Here is a 17,160-nt window from a genome sequence, read left to right as displayed (position 1 = left end):
AAACAACCCTCTGTCTGTCTGCTTATATTGGGGATAATTTGCTACTCTCCCACTTCTTTCAGGGGAAGGGAACAACCATGTCCATTTTCTCTTGTTTCCTCTTTAGAGTCTGGCCTGCTGTGCTACTGACCTTTTAGCTCTATGTATCTTGAGGCCACCTGGAGAATTTGGTGTAGACATTGCCCTAGGTAGCTCACAGAGATTTGGAGTGCCACTGGGCTATGGCGGACCACATGCAGCCTTTTTCGCTGTCAGAGAAAGTTTGGTGAGGATGATGCCTGGGAGAATGGTGGGGGTAACAAGGTAAAGCAGCTCATGTTTCTACCCTTTTATTGTTACTATTAGTTTCTTTGTTCCTTATTATCACAAAAGTTGTTGATTTCTCTCTAAATATACCTGGGCCATGTATATAATAATTTATAACATATTTGTATTGAAGGCATATAAGTGAATTAAATTAGGTTGTTGAAAGCATTGAAAGACTTGATATTCTAGGTGTGTTTTTTATCTGACCAGTTTCATTCTCAAAAGCATTATCATGCTACACAGTTATGTAAAATACAAGTATAGTGAGAGATTATCATGAACATAATGTGATCCTAGAGGCCTGCCACTTGTTTATTCCAGTAATTTTTAAAAAATGTTTATTTGTTCATTTTTGAGAGAGAGAGAGAGAGCACCAGCAGGGGTGGGGTGAGGGGGACAGAGAGAGAGGGGGAGACACAGAATCCCGAAGCAGGCTCCAGGCTCCAAGCTGTCAGCACAGAGCCTGACTTGGGGACTTGAACCCACAAACTGTGAGATCATGCATGACCTGAGCTGAAGTTGGACGCTCAACTGAGTGAGCCACCCAGGCACCCGGCTAGTAATTTCCAAATGTATCTTCCCAAGTGCTATTCATTGATAAAGCTCAGATTAAGAATTTAGATGAATGACATGATCATTACTGGGGAAATTTAGCATGATCTTTTAGACTAGACCTTTCATAGAGGTTGGACTTACTAACCTAAGTGAATAGTCTATATTAGTGAATGATGTGAATTTTTGAAATACTCATGGATTATCACATAATAGCAAGAGGCACCTTGCTTTTCAGTGTAAAAATAAATGTCTTCAAATATTCTTACATTAGTTTCTTTCAATGATGTGTCTTGACCAGATGAGATGAGGTAGAGACTATTCTAATTAATAAAAGTTTAATATATTAATTATTGTCTGCTGATTTTTTTTTTTAATTTTTTTTTTAACGTTTATTTATTTTTGAGACAGAGAGAGACAGAGAATGAACGGGGGAGGGGCAGAGAGAGAGGGAGACACAGAATCGGAAGCAGGCTCCAGGCTCTGAGCCATCAGCCCAGAGCCTGATGCGGGGCTCGAACCCACAGACCGCGAGATCGTGACCTGAGCTGAAGTCGGACGCTTAACCGACTGAGCCACCCAGGCGCCCCTGTTTGCTGATTTTTATATTGAACTTAACCTTTCTGAAAAATGGACCCCAGAGCTTGATGAAATATAGGATAAGACTGCTGAATCTTTGTGTTTATCCAAATACTTTTCTTTTAATGTGTATTTATTTTGAGAGAGAGAGAGAGAGAGAGAGAGAGAGAGAGAGAGCAGGGGAGGGACAGACAATCCCAAGCAGACTCTTCACTCAGCATGGAATCCTACTTGTGGGGCTTCATCTCCCGACTAAGAGGTCACAACCCAAGCCGAAATCATGAGTAGGTCCCTTAACCGACTAAGCCACCCAGGTGCTCCATGTTATCCAAATTATTAACTGTATTCAGAAAGAAGGAAAATTTTTCTTAGAGATAGGTGGTAAGATTATTAACATTCTTTTTTTTTAAGTTTTTATTTAAATTCCATTTAGTTAACATACAGTGTAATATTAATTTCAGGTGTACAATTTAGTGATTCAGCACATTCTTTTTCTTAATAGCTGTATAGTTACTTTAGATTTTCAGTGAAGAAATTAATTCCTTTGTGAGATATTTCCCTTTTTCCTGTGTGTGCCAAGAAGCTCATAGTCAACTTTAATTCTCATTAAATTTAATTTTTTTTCATTAAATTTAATTTTAAATTCAGTCCACATTCACCATCATTATATTAGCCTGGGTAATTCCTGGGAAGTTTCCATTCAAGGTTCCTAGCTTTATTGTGTATACCTTGGTCCCTCCCTCAAAGTACATACTAAAATTAGTAGCCCTATTTATAAGTGGATGGCTTGGTAATTATTTCCTTATGGCCTTGCAGCCGAATAAATTCGCTGGGTTCCCTTCAAGCTGGGAAGGAAAGAAGCAGGTCTATTTGTGACTACCCTTGGTGTAGTGATTATCTTTGCTAACTAGATGTTTTATTCTCTGCCCAGAGATGCCACTGGGAAAGAAGTGTATCGTCTTGCTCTTCAAACCAGGGAACAACACATCCGAAGAGACAAAGCTACTAGCAACATTTGTACAGCTCAGGTAGATCACATGACTGTCCTTCCCACTGAATGCCTTATAATCTGTAGACATGAGCTGCTCATTCATTCACTTAATTTCCCTTCACCACCTACTGACCAGTGTGCACACCAGAAATGGAGAGATCTTATTGGTAGAGAAGCCTTGTGATCTTGTCAGAACCAAAATACGATGTATTTACCTGGAGCTCTGTCCATGTAATACTTTATACTTCAGTGTCTCTAGTAATCTTGGCCATAGGCAGGTCCATTATGGGTGGCTATTGGGCACCTTCTCTTAGGGCTAAAATGGAAGCCCTCCAGGAATGTGGTGAGGAAGCAAAGTGAGAGTGTTTGAGGTGACTGTGCTTGAGGGGATGGTACAGACTGACCAGTTGGTGGTGGTCTTGGGGTATTCTTACTGTGGGCTCATGAAAATCATTCTTGAAATGGATGGAATAAAAGAGGAGGAGCTTCGCAAGTTCCTGATGAGCCTGGAAATTGCCCAGGACTCAGGTCAGAGGGAGCAGTGTTTGAGACCCAGCCAATTTCTAGACTTAGGTAGAAGATGGTTCCTGAGCATCCAATCCATTCTAGGTCCATCTTCTCCATTCAGGGTCAGAGAAAGAGATCTCACCCATACCTCATTGGGCAGTAAAGTAGTTTTTTCTCTCAGGGCATTGGCTCAAAACACCACCACCAGGTTTTAGAAACCCTTTCCAGGGTCAGTAGATGATAAGGTATTATTAAAGTTGGTTCTATAGCTATTGGTCTTTGGAATACTTTCCAAACTCAGTAGGTTTTCCTGTATTTGTTGCCTCAAGAAGGTGGCTGCTTCAGGGCACCTGGGTGGTTCAGTTGGTTAAGCATCTGACTCTTGATTTCAGCTTAGGTCATGATCTCACTGTTCATGAGTTTGAGCTCTGCATCAAGCTCTGCATTGACAATATAGAGCCAGCTTAGGATTCTCCATGCACCTCCTTCCCCTCCCTTGCTTGCTCTCTGTCTCTTTCTCTCTCTGTCTCTCTAACTAAATACATAAAAAAAAAAAAAAAAAAAGGTGGCTATTTCTTTTCAGGTAAGAGCTCTTCTATTATCTTAGGATGGAGCTAGCTGTCACAAACTTTTCCTCTGTTGATAGCAAGTTGAACTTTATACGATGCTGTTACTTTCTGTAGCTTACCCGTCATTTGTTGAATTATCTGCTTAAATATTTCTCTGTCCTCTGCAGCTGACTGCTCCTGTCTTGCCCTTTCTGCCCATGTTCTTCCAAAAAAATGCCGGTCTGATTATAAGTGAATTAAGGGGTTTTCTTTAGGAAAAAAAATTTTTTTTTACATTTATTTATTTTTGAGGGACAGAGAGAGACAGAGCATGAGCAGGGGAGGGGGAGACAGAGAGAAGGAGACACAGAATCTGAAGCAGGCTGTATGCTCTGAACAAGCTGTCATCACAGCCTTATGAGGGGCTCGAACCCACATACTGTGAGATCATGACTTGAGCCAAAGTCGGATGCTCAACCGACTGAGCCACCCAGGCACCCCAAGGGGTTTTCTGCTTCAATGTTTGGAATTAATTTTACAGGTGAACTTGGGCTGAACAAAGGTCTCTATCTTTTTTAGCAATTATTAAAGTCATATTTGCCCTGGAGATAGCCCAACTCTGTCTTCTCTGATTTTAATTTTCTCATTCTGGAGAACTTCCAGCTATGCATTGTCTATTCCATTTCATGAGTTTCTTTTCATAATTGGTTGTATGAAGCAGTTGCCCATAACTCCAGTGTCATTCTCTATAAAGATGCAATTATTCTATTTTGTTAGGAGATGATGTATCTTTGGAAATGCTCCTTGAGCTCTCTGTCTTCTGATTTTCTCCAGCCTTCTGATTTTTTTTTAATGTTTACTTATTTATTTTGAGAGAGAGAGAGAGAGAGAGAGAGAGAGAGAGAACAGGGGAGGGGCAGAGAAAAAGGGAGAGAGAGAATCCCAAGCAAGTTCCAAACTGACAGTATGGAACCCCATGCAGGACTTGATTCCACAAACCGTGAGATCATGTCATGACCTGAGCCGAAATCATGAGACAGACACTTAACTGAGTCATCTAGGTGCCCCAGCCTCTGCTTCTTAAAGCAACTGCATCGTGTTCTCAGGCTGCCCCTTTTCCTCTTGAGTATGACAGGCTCCACACTGTACTTGTCCTTGCTTTGCAATGTTGGTGGTACAGAGATTTTTTTTTTCCTTTAATCTCTGAAAGTGTGTTACTAAATTGTTTTTAAAAATTCTTCTGTATACTTGTGATATTTCACAGATCTCTGAATTTGCATCATGTTCTTTGTGTTTTCTTACATCTTAGGTTTTACCACCACAAGCCATTTTTTCATTAACTTTTATCTAGTCAGGTGTGTTCAGATATAATTTACATTTCATCAGCTCTTTCACTGAGGTATACCTTTCCATAAAATTTGCCCTTAAAAAAATTTTTTTTAATGTTTATTTAGTTTTGAGAGAGAGACAGAGTGCAAGCGGGGAGGAACTGAGTGAAAGGGCTACATAGAATCAGAAGCAGGCTCCAGGCTCTGAGCTGCCAGTACAGACCGTGAGATCATGACCTGAGCCGAAGTCAGATACTCAATCGACTGAGCCATCCAGGTGCCCCAAAATTTTCTCTTTTAAAGTATACAGTTCTGGGGCACCTGGGTGACTCAATGGGTTAAGCGTCTGACTTCAGCTCGAGTCATAATCACACAGTCCATGGGTTTGAGCCCCGTGTCAGGCTCTGGTCTGACAGCTCAGAGCCTGGAGCCTCCTTCAGATTCTGTGTCTCCCTTTCTCTCTGCCCCTCCCTTGCTCATGCTCTGTCTTTCTCTCTCTTGAAATAAATAAACATTAAAATTTTTTCAAAAAATAAAGTATACAGTTCAATGATTTTTAGTATTTTTATAAAGTTGTGCAACCATCACTGGCATTCATTTCTAAACATTTCATCATCCCAAAATGAAACATGTTCCCATGAAGTGATTGTTCCCCATCCTTTTATCTTCCCTGCAGCCCTTGAGAACCACTAATCTACTTTCTGTCTTTGCATCCTGGACATTTCATATAAGTGGGATTATACAATAAGTGGCCATTTGTGCCTAGCTTCTTTCACTTAGCATAATGATTTCAAGTTTCATATATATTCTAGTATGAATCAGTACTTCATTTTTTTATGGCTGAATAATATCTCATTGTATGGACATACCACATTTTGTTTATCCATTCATCAACTGATGGATATTTGGGTTGTTTTCACTTTTTTCTATTTTGACTAAAGTGGTTATGCACATTGATGTACAAGATTTTGTGGGGTCATGTTTTCAGTTCTCTTAGGCACATACTGAGGAGTAGAATTACTGGGTCATATTATAAATATACACTGAACTTTTCCAAAGTGGCTGCATCATTTTACATCACTTTCACTAGTGTATACGGGTTCTAATTTCTTCGTGTTTTCACCAATGCTTGTTACTGCCTTTCTGGTTATAGCCATCTTAGTGACTGTGAAGTGATATCTCACGTGGATTTCATATGAATTTCCCTTATAACTAATGATTTTGAGCATCTCTATTATTTATTTATTTATTTATTAAATTTGCATCCAAGTAAGTTAGCATATAGTGCAATAATGATTTCAGGAATAGTTTCCAGTGATTAATCCCCTATGTATAATAGCCAGTGCTCATCCCAACAAGTGTCATCTTTATGCCCCTTGCCCATTCAGCCAATTCCCCCACCTATAACCCCTCCAGCAACCCTCTGTTTTCTATATTTAAGAGTCTCTTACGTTTTGTCCCACTGTTTTAATAGTTTTGCTTCCCTTCTCTTATGTTCAACTGTTTTGCACCTTAAATTACACATATGAGTGAAAGCATATGATATTTGTCTTTCTCTGACTAATTTCACTTAGCATAATACACTCTAATTCCATCCATGTAGTTCCAAATGGCAAGATTTCATTCTTTCTGATTGCCAAGTAATAATACACACACACACACACACACACACACACACACACACACACACCACATCTTTGATGGACATTTGGGCTCTTTCCACACTTTGGCTTTTGTCGATAGTACTGTTATAAACATTGGTGTGCATGTGCCCCTTCATAACAGCACACCTGTATCCTTTGGATGAATACCTAGTAGTGTAATTTCTGGGTCATAGGGTAGTTCTATTTTTAATTTTTTGAGGAACCTCCATCTGTTTTCCAGAGTGGCTGTACCAGTTTGCATTTCCATCAGCAGTGCAAAAGGGTTCTTCTTTCTCTGCACCCTCACCAACATCTGTTGTTGCCTGAGTTGTTCATTTTAGCCACTCTGACTGGTGTAAGGTGGTATCTCATTGTGGTTTTGATTTGTATTTCCCTGATGCTGAGTGATATTGAATAATTTTTCATGTGTCTGTTTGCCATCTGGATGTCTTCTTTGGATAAAGAAGTTTGAGTTTATTTTATTTATTTAACAATTTTTTTTTAATATTTATTTTCTTAGAGGGAGAGAGAGAGAGACAGTGAGAAAGAGACAGCTTGAGTGGGGGAGGGGCAGAGAGAGAGGGCAACACAGAATCTGAAGCAGGCTCCAGGCTCTTAGTTGTTAGCACAGAGCCTGATGCGGGGTTCCAACATATGAATTGCGAGATAATGACCTGAGACCATGACGGATGTTTAACTGACTGAGCCACTCAGGCACCACATTTTGAGTTTATTTTTGTGTATGGTGTAAGATTGTGGTCCAGGTTCATTCTTCTGCATGTTGCTGTCAAGTTTTCCCCAAACCATTTGCTGAAGAGACTGTCATTATTCCATTGGATATTCTTTCCTGCTTTGTCAAAGATTAGGTGGCTATGCATGTGTGGGGCCATTTCTGAGTTCTCTATTCTGTTCCATTGATCTGTGTGTCTGTTCAAGTGCCAGTACCATATGGTCTTAATGATTACAGGTTTGTAATACATATTGATGTCCAAGCCATCAGCCTGCCAGGTGGCACCTCCCTCCCAAATTTTATCTCAGCTGGGACTGTCTTTCCATACCCCTCATTTCTGAGGGCCCTGTGGCTTGAGCCCACTCCAACCCTTTGGGGGAGGGTCTCAACAAGCAATGCCTGTGTGCCAGTTTGCTCCCGGGAATGTTTGTACAATTGCAGTATTGCAGAGGTTGAAAAATTCTGGCTGGGTGCTGTCTTGCCCCAGAAAAAGTCCGTGCAATTTCATGGCAGTAAAGGTTCAAGGATTATGGTAAATCGGAACATCTAGCCAGCACCAGATTTCACCACCCCCTGGCATCTTTCCTCCAATGCCAGCAAACGTGACTATTCTTCGGGGTCCATTGGGATCTTTGCCTGTGGGGAGACCATAAGGCCTCTACCAAATGCTCTCCTAGCAGGGGAACCGCTTCTCCCTGTGTGGCCTTTTGCCTCTTTGGACCTCACTGCCTGCTCCTGGGGATTTGCCCCTCCTGCTGAGCACCACCAGGTATTGAGCTGAGGAATTTTCCAGTCTGCTCTCCTCTGTTTATAGAGTCCTTATGGTATCAACCCTGTCTTTTCTCCTCTTCTTGTTCAGTCACTTGAGGGTTCTTCCACTCTCTCTTTTCTCTCCAGTTACTTCTGGGGGGAGTGCTTTTCCTGTACTCTCCCCCCTTTGTCTCTTCTCTCTTCTCATAAACAGCTCCCTACCCTCCATGCCTTCTCTCTCCCCCAGTTCATCTCTCCCTGCCACTTACCTTTAGCTTAAGTTATGCAGATTGTTGTTTTATTCCTCAGATCAATTTTCTAGGTGTGCAAAAGGGTTAGCTGCATTTCAGAGATGAGAGAAGCCCGCTGCCCCGCCATCTTGGCCCCTCCCTCCCAAAGTCTTGAGCAAATTTTAATCACGAGCTTTTGTTTACTCCTTTTTTAAAAAATTACTTTCTTTAAGTATACTAATTAACTTTATCCAGATTATCCAGAAAATTCAAATTTTCTCGGTCTTTATTTGTCTGAACTTCCTTTGGAGTTCTAATGCCTTTCTAAGATTTCTAAAAATGATTTAAAAATTTTAAGTTTATTTTTAGAGAGACCACTAGAGTGCAAGTGGGGGAAGAGCAGAGAGAGAGGACGAATCTCAAGCAGGCTTTGTACTGTCAGTGCAGAGCCTGATGTGGGGCTCTAGCTCATAAAACATGAGACATGATCTGAGCTAAAATCAAGAGTCAGTCACCCAACTAGCTGAGCCACCCAGGAGCCCCTAAAAATGATTTTACTAGTCATCAATTTGTTGGCTACTCAAGAATCACCTCTGGATTAAAAAGGGACATGAACCACCATCTACAAAGCTGTTACAATGAGAGGCTTCCAGAGGATTTTGTGATTATGAGGCCTGAGTTTTAATTCTCCTGTAGTAGTCATAAGCATTTAGATACACAGAGTCATGGATTGTTTGACTTGCCCTCTTCATAGCTGGAATGTATTGTAGTACTTCTACATTTCTTTCTTTTTTTTATCTTAATTTTTTTTAATGTTTATTTTTGAGAGAGAGAGACAGAGACAGAGTGCAAGCAGAGGATGGACAGAAACAGGGAGACACAGAATCTGAAGCAGGCTCCAGGCTCTGAGTTGTCAGCACAGAGCCCAAAGTGGGGCTCGAACTCACTGTGAGATCATGAGATCATGACCTGAGCCAAAGTCAGACACTAAACCAACTGAGCTACCCTGGTGCCCCAACAACTAGTTGTTGTATAGAGTCCCACACAATAGTCTAAACTCTCTTGGGGAATTTTGGCCCAATGAAGTCCATTTCTCTGTTTTCAGATGTTTTCTTTTCCTTCCCATTTTCTTTATTGACTGTTGGTTTCAGTTTCTAGTATTTTTTGTGAACTGTTTCTTGTTTTCCAGTGGTCCCATGGTTTCCTTCTAGTAGCCTAGCAAAGAAAATATGCACCTGACACTAGATCCAATAATGAACACCTTCCAACTTTAAAGCACTGTGTTTTTCAGGTGTTCTTCCCACTCTAGGATGATTGACTGTGAAGTTGACCTTGAACTGCTAACCTTGTACATTAGTAGAAAAGTCACTAGTGGGACTGGAAATATCAGAGTCTAGGTGCTAGACCAGTAAAATAGGAGGGGCTGTGGGAGAATGGAGTGGACTGGGTAGGGAAGGAGTCTGAGACTTGGTTTTGGACCAATTACCTGGGGGGCAAGGATGATATTGCATGGTTAGAAGATTGCTTATTGGCAGGATCTAGGATGATAAAGCCAATAAGGATAAGACCAAGAGGAAGAGAAGCAGGAGGTGGGCCTCCATCATTTTCCCCCTCGTTGTCACTTATTTTGGTCTCTCATCCTAACCATTCTCTTTTTATCCTCCTTCCTGACCTACATGCCATCACAGTGGGGCCTTTCCTTGCTCCCCATGCAGGACTTCCTCACTGAAGCGTCATTGGAGTTGTCTGTGTCCCTTATTTCTGAGAAATTTCAATGCCATTCTTTCCTATTTTCTGTCACACAAAAACATATACTTCCCTGTAAATATTTTTGTGAAACTTCAGGCCAATGGTCAAGGGGAGATATCTTTACTTTAGAAAGTGACCTTGCTATGAGCAGAGAGGAAATAGCCAGTAGATTCTGATTTTCTCTTCCTAATACATGTCCTGCAAATTTATTTTGGTTTTATTCCACTGCATCCTTCATTTTCATATTTGGTAGAACCTTGCCACATAATCCCTATTCATCTCTTGGTTTGCTGAAATTCAGTGTCTAGTGCTTTAAGTTCTCAGAAGATATGTTCCCTTTTTTTTTTATTTATTTAATATTTATTTATTTTGGGGACACAGGCAGAGTGCAAGCAGGGGAGAGGCAGAGAGAGAGGGAGACACAGAATCTGAAGCAGGCTCCAGGCTCCAAGCTGTCAGCACAGAGCCCAACACGGGGCTTGAACCCACAAAGCACAGGATCATGACCTGGGTTGAAGTCGGACACTCCCCAGGGGCCCCCTTGAGTTCTTATATATTTGAAAATTCCTTGTTGGTTTTATCCTTGAATAACTGATTGAGTATAAAATCCTTGGATATCACTTTTTTTCCCGGATGACTTTAGTGCTCCATATCTTGCAACATTAAATATTGCCCATCAATATTTAATGACAGCTTGATCTTCCCCTTATGAGTGACATGTTTATATTGCATCAATGAACCTTCTCCTTTATAGTCGTCAAATTTGATCTGGGTATATTGGATGTTGTGTTTGCCCCTCAGTCAGGTAGGTTAAGAATAGTCTCCCCCTCTCATAATTAATGCAGATCATTTTGTTTTGTCCCTGTTTTTAATTTTGGCATTTCAAGTCAAGAGAATACTCCTTCCCACTAATTGTCTTCCATCATGTTATTGAACATGGTTCCTTAAATGCTGTTTGTTGTTTTAGGCTCTTTTGGCGAATATGGCTGCCATGTTTGCAATCTACCATGGTTCTCATGGGCTGAAGCATATTGCTAGGAGGGTACATAATGCCACTTTGATTCTGTCTGAAGGTGAGTCATTTATCTGTTTAAAAACTTTCGAACATAACAAGACTGATAAACCTGAGTAAGTAAAATAGAAAACTCACTGTATGTCCAATACTGTATTCAAAATTAAAAGTCAAATAAGAAATTACTTCAACATCTATGATATACTGAGTGTTAAAAATTTTAATATGGATTTTTCTTATCCCTCAACCCCATAAACGAGAGGGATGATCACTCAGAGAAAAATGACCAAAGATCATGAAGCATAAATTATTTTATTTATTTATTTATTTTAATATTTTTATTTTTTGAGAGAGAGAGATACACAGTGAGTGATCAGAGGAGGGGCAGAGAGAGAGAGAGGGAGACAAAGAGTCTGAAGCAGGCTCCAGGCTCCGAGCTGTCAGCACAGAGCCTGACACAGGGCTCGAATTTGTTAACTGTGAGATCATGACCTGAGCCATCTGAGCCACACAGATGCCCCAAATTTTAGAAGAAATACATGTACAAATCAATGGCCAATAAACATATGACATTTCAGCCTCACTATTAAGGAAATGTAAATTGAAACAATAGTGTTTCTCCCATTACTTTGGCAAAGATTAAGAAGAATGCTGATGTTGGTATAACTTTTATGAGGCCTTTTAAAATATGCCTACATTTGGGACCAAAAATTCTACTCTTAGAAATGTATCTAAAGGAAATAATCAGGTGTCCATTGAAACATTATTTATAATACCACAATCTTGAAAACAGCCTAAATGTCCAAAAATAATTGATTCACTCTGGCACATGCATACATTTGAATATTACACTGCCATTAAAAATAATGATATAGTTATTGATCTGTAGAAAATAAAAATATTCATGATATATTAAATTTTTTTAAAGTATAAAGAGATGTATGATATATCACACACGCACACATACACACATACATTACAGTTCTAGAGGAATACACACCAAAATGTAACCCACGGTTATTCCTAGATGGTGATTATGGTGATTTTTCTTTTTATATGTATTTATTTCATAATACTCTCTACTATAGTAATAAGCATTTAATTTATTTACAAAAAAAAAAAAGCAGTTACCAAAACACTGGCTAAGACCAGAAATAGACAATGGTTAGAATTTACCTCTTTATTTCTCTGTGGAATGCCAAGAGCAGAGGAGCAGATCTCTTTGTTGGGGACTGGTGGCTCTCCTATCTTATTTAGGTCTCAAGCGAGCTGGACATCAACTCCAGCATGAATTGTTCTTTGACACTTTGAAGATTCAGTGTGGCTGCTCAGTGAAGGAGGTTTTGGACAGGGCCACTCAGCGGCAAATCAATTTTCGGCTCTTTGAGGATGGCATGGTAAGTAAAACTTTTCCATTTCTTTATATATTCTCTAAGATTTCATAACTTTACTCACTAAAAATTTTCTTCTTTATTTAAAAACCCAATATTTAAATTTTAGGCACAATCTACGTCTTACAAACAATTTTGTTTTCCAACTTTGAACATTGTGACCTTCAAAGGATAATTCATTCTTAGCTTTCCTTAAGACTTTATGTTTTCATGTATGATACTCCTAGGCACATATTTTGCTCATAATACTCTTCCTAGTATGACTGTTGAAGTATGGTGTCATACCCAGTATGGTGTGATAAGCACCTTAATGAAGTAAGTTAAAGGAAGAAAAGGATAAGTCTATCTAGCATCAGTAGGGGTGACCTGCAGGCATGAGACTGCTGGGGTCCAGAAATGGTTCATAAAACCTAAACTAAACTAAACTAAACTAAACTCGTCTAGTCAACTTCACCTACGGGCCAACTTGGGTATAATGGCACCCTGATAGTTTGAAACAACTGAGAGTTTTATCTAGCACCTTCTTCCCTTTGACCTCTCTTGGGGTTTCTCCACTGGTCTTGGAGTTTAGGACTGATGTTTTCCCTTTAATTTTCATTTCTGCAGCTTGGTATTTCTCTTGATGAAACAGTCAGTGAAAAAGATCTGGATGACTTATTGTGGATCTTTGGCTGTGAGTCATCTGCTGTAAGTAAAATAAGAAGATACATTTCTCTCAATGAGTATTTGAGGTGTTGTCCAAGATAGCTGTGCCTCTTGTGATTCCAAGTGTGAAACTGGGTGGACTGCTGTTAAAAATTATGCCACTGACCATCCCCTATAGCTAGTGGTCACTGCTGTGGGCCCTAGCTAGGAACTGGAAGTCAAGCTAATTTGAAGGATGGTTAATGGTGTTTAATTCAAACTGTCCCAAATGGGGAATCATGACATTGGTGTCCTGGTTATGTCAATTCTGGGAAAATACTCATTCATGTAACATATTTATTGAACACCTAATATATGGCAGGTAGTATGTTAGGCTCTGAGGATCTGTGAATCTAAGATGGCACCGTTAATGACCAGGAGGCTGAGGCTGGAGAGGTTCCAGACACTTGGAAACTATAAAGGCTTAGAGGCCAAGGATTATAGTGAGAACTAGACACAGTACAGTGTGACTGAGTTGATTTCTGAAACAATGAAATTGCAGGGCCATGTGAGGAGAAAGGTTACACTTGCAGGGATAAAAAAGAAAGTGGTCAGTAGTAATAGGTTCTGTCCTGGTTGCCTATGCACTCTTTAACAAGGGACTTATCTAGAGTATTAGGTAACAAATATAAATCATCAAAGAGATATCACACTGTTCTTTTTTAAGCCTTAAGTAATAAATAAGACTGAATAACCCATATTCTGTCTAGAATTCTGCATTAAATTTAACCACAGGTATTTGTTCCATGCATTTAAGGAATATTTATGAAGTATCCACTGAGGGCTCTAGATGGCTATACTATCAGCCTGAGGCAGAATGAAGAACAAGACATGTATTTATATATTCTGGATATTAACCCTTATCAGATATGATATGGAAACATTTCCTCCCATTCTGTGAGTTCTTAACTCTCTTGATAGTGCCTTTGATATGCAGAAGTTTATTTTAATTAAAGTCCACTCTATTTTTTCTTTTGTTACTCAAAAGCATGTTACTCATGCTTTTGGTGTCGTATTTAAGAAACCAAAATCTAAATCCAAGGTAATGCAGATTTGTGCCTATGTTTTTCTCTTAAAGTTTTATAATTTTAGCTTTTAAATTTAGGTTCTTAGTTCAGTTTGAGTTTTCCTATATGTTGTAAGATAAGGATCCAACTTGATTCTTTTGCATGTGGATACCAGTTTTCTCAGCCTTATTTGAAGAGATTGCCCTTTCGCCCATTTTAGTGCGTGTATTTTATTAAACTTGTTGTCAAATATAAAAGCAGTGTCAAGTGAGAATCCTTACTTGAGTGGTATCATCATAACTTTTTTGGATAGCACTTTAAAATAACTTCCTGGAACTTGCTTCATTACTCAAGGAACATGCAGGAGAAGTTTTTTGGTGCAGTGGGGGGCATAAAAATTGTCATATTTCTTTTTTATCTGAGGCAGAGGTCAACAGACTTTGAAAATAGTGCTCTGGACAATGGCCACAATTCATGACTCCTGATACCTTTTACCTAACCATGACAGATGCCAGGGAGGTGGGCAGTGGTAGTAGATCTGCAGTGCTTTGTCAGAATGCATGCTGAGCAATTCAAGGCTTGCTTCCCTTCCTTTACTCTGTGGTCTCTCCATGCAGGAGCTGGTTGCCGAAAGCATGGGTGAGGAGCGGAGAGGTATTCCAGGGACTGCCTTCAAGAGAACTAGCTCATTCCTCACACATCAAGTGTTTAACAGGTTTGCTTGGGTGTGAGACTTCTGCATTGTGTACTGTGGCTCAGGAGTACAATAGAGAGTGGCTTCTGAATCCACCTGTGAGATGGATCTGGTTTTTGTAGCTCAGCCATGGCTCACTAAGAAACCATTGCCATAAGGATTCCATTCCTGATTGTGGCAAAGCCACCTGTTGCTGGCTCTGCTCCATTGGAACTGTAACCCCTAACCCACTTACTTGTCAGGAAGAGGGGAGTTTGGATGCATAGTTGCCAGGCTGATGTTCATACCCAGGAACTCAACATCCTCTTCTTCCTAACCTGACCACAGGAAGCTTCTTGTCCTGGTGCATCCCTGAGGTTTGTGGGGGTTCTATGTCCTTCCTTCTGGCACTTTGTTAGCATGTTGGCTATGGCTCAATTTGATCTGTAGTTTGAAGGTAGATCTCAGTGTGTCTTATCTTTCAGGAGGATGTGCATGGACTCTTAGCTCATTATAATGGCCCAAATCATGTGTTTTGTGTTCATAGCTATCACTCAGAAACAAACATTGTCCGATATATGAAGAAATTGGAAAACAAAGATATTTCCCTTGTTCACAGCATGATTCCACTGGTAATTGTTGCCTTTTATTCCTGCTTCTATCTCACGCCTGGTTCCACCTCTTTGGGTTGCAGCTGATATGCTGCAAGAGGAATGAAGGGGTGGCCATGTTGGGAGATCAGAGGGATAAGAGGAAATCATTAATGTGATATATTTTGGATGTGCTTCTTAAAGGGGTCCTGCACCATGAAGCTCAACAGCTCATCTGAACTCGCAGTAAGTAGGAGGTTTTCTTAAAAACTTTTCTTAGGAAGGAATTTAATAGGAGCAGTGTTCTAGCTTGTACATAAGTGGATAACTAGAGAAAGCTACTGGGACTGTGATTTAGTAACTGTCTAAATAATTCTTTACCTGGTATTCAACAATCTCAGGACAAACCCTAGTTTTATTGCGACTTGGTCATTTAAATTTATGAGTAAAATTATTTTTTTAATTAAAATAAACATTATTAATTAAATTAATATATGTAATTAATAATTAACTAATATTAAAGTATTTATGCTTTCCTACCCCTGTTATTTATTTATTTGTGTACTTTTTTAAGATTTTATTTTAAGTTATCTCCTCATCCAATGTGGAAATCAAATCACAACTCCGAGACTAAGAGTCATATGTCTACTGAGTGAGCCAGCCAGGTGCCCCTCCTATTCCCCCTTTTAAATCTGCATTGTAAAAAGCTTTTATCAACTTGGAGTTTATTATGCTCAGTAGAATTCAGAACCTTAAGCCTTCTTTCTAGAAATACCAGAAGGGTATGGACTGGAGGTTTTCATTTATTTCTTATATCAACAGAAGATTTGTGTAACCTGATCATGTAGTTGGTAAGTATCTCTACTAGGCTAGGATCCATTTTAGCAAAACTATCTTCCTTTTTTTCCATACGACAAATGACATCAGGCAAAGGAAATCATGTTATATTGTTATTAGAAAGGTTTTCCCCATTTACTTTGGTTTATATCTTGTTCTGCTCAATGAAGACAGAATAATATAGGTGCTGTATAAGAGTTTGAGTAAACCTTACCTGCAACAACTCATTGGATTTCATGGATATAAATATATTTTGTTCCTGAAAAGATAGAAAAAGTTTATATTTTTGTGTAAGTTCCCTTTCTGGGCTTTTGTGACCCACTTGTAAAATGATGGCAGTAACAGTATTTATCTGTTAAGATTGTGGTGAGGTTTAAATGAATATATTTAAAGTGCTTAAAACAGTGCCTAGCACATAGTAAGCACTCTTTGTGTTAGCTATTACTATACTCATCATCATCATTAAAGTTAGTATTGGTAATTACTATTACAATATGTACATATGCATGTGTCTTCTACCCCATTGCTCTTCAGCCTATTACATGGAAGGAGTTTGCAAATATCCACCCGTTTGTGCCTCTGGACCAAGCTCAAGGATATCAGCAACTTTTCCGAGAGCTTGAGAAGGACTTGTGTGAACTCACGGGCTATGACCGAATCTCTTTCCAGCCTAACAGGTAAGAGATTTCTTCTGTCATTTCATCTATCTCATGTGGTATAACACCCACTCCAAAACTTGGAAGCTTGAAAAAACAATTTATTATTTCTTACTCTGAGAGTTGAGTAGACAGTTGAAATCCACTGGGGCGGATGGCTAGAAGGTCCATTGTAGTCACATTCACATAGCCAGAAAATTAGTGATAGGCAGCTGGCTGGGAACGCAGCTGAGTATGCTGACCTGGGTCTTGGTTCTTGCCCATGTAGACTTCTCCATGTGGTTGCTCGAGTGTCATTCCTCCTGGAATGTTGTCTGGGTTCAAAATGGAGTGTTCCATAATGGAAGAATGTGGAAGCTGCAAACTCCTTAAGGCTTAGCCTCTGAAGTTTCACAGC

At 39.7% G+C, this 17,160-nt stretch overlaps 1 protein-coding gene across 1 annotated transcript in view; it reads left to right on the top strand.

The window, feature by feature from the left end:
- The window catches only part of GLDC (glycine decarboxylase), a 98,624-nt gene that overhangs the window by 39,218 nt on the left and 42,246 nt on the right, over positions 1-17,160 (top strand). Inside the window, exons 7-15 of the mRNA XM_060609799.3 lie at positions 107-303; positions 2,369-2,465; positions 10,881-10,986; positions 12,183-12,322; positions 12,923-13,003; positions 14,625-14,722; positions 15,228-15,312; positions 15,475-15,516; positions 16,642-16,784. Of these exons, the coding sequence (XP_060465782.2) occupies positions 107-303; positions 2,369-2,465; positions 10,881-10,986; positions 12,183-12,322; positions 12,923-13,003; positions 14,625-14,722; positions 15,228-15,312; positions 15,475-15,516; positions 16,642-16,784 (989 nt within the window). The remainder of the gene's footprint in view (positions 1-106; positions 304-2,368; positions 2,466-10,880; positions 10,987-12,182; positions 12,323-12,922; positions 13,004-14,624; positions 14,723-15,227; positions 15,313-15,474; positions 15,517-16,641; positions 16,785-17,160) is intronic.

Source organism: Panthera onca, chromosome D4 (genome assembly GCF_046562875.1).
Source record: "Panthera onca isolate mPanOnc1 chromosome D4, mPanOnc1 haplotype 2, whole genome shotgun sequence".
Taxonomy (NCBI): domain Eukaryota; kingdom Metazoa; phylum Chordata; class Mammalia; order Carnivora; family Felidae; genus Panthera; species Panthera onca.
Note: the sequence above shows the minus strand (reverse complement) of the source record. Positions and strands in the feature narration are given on the sequence as shown.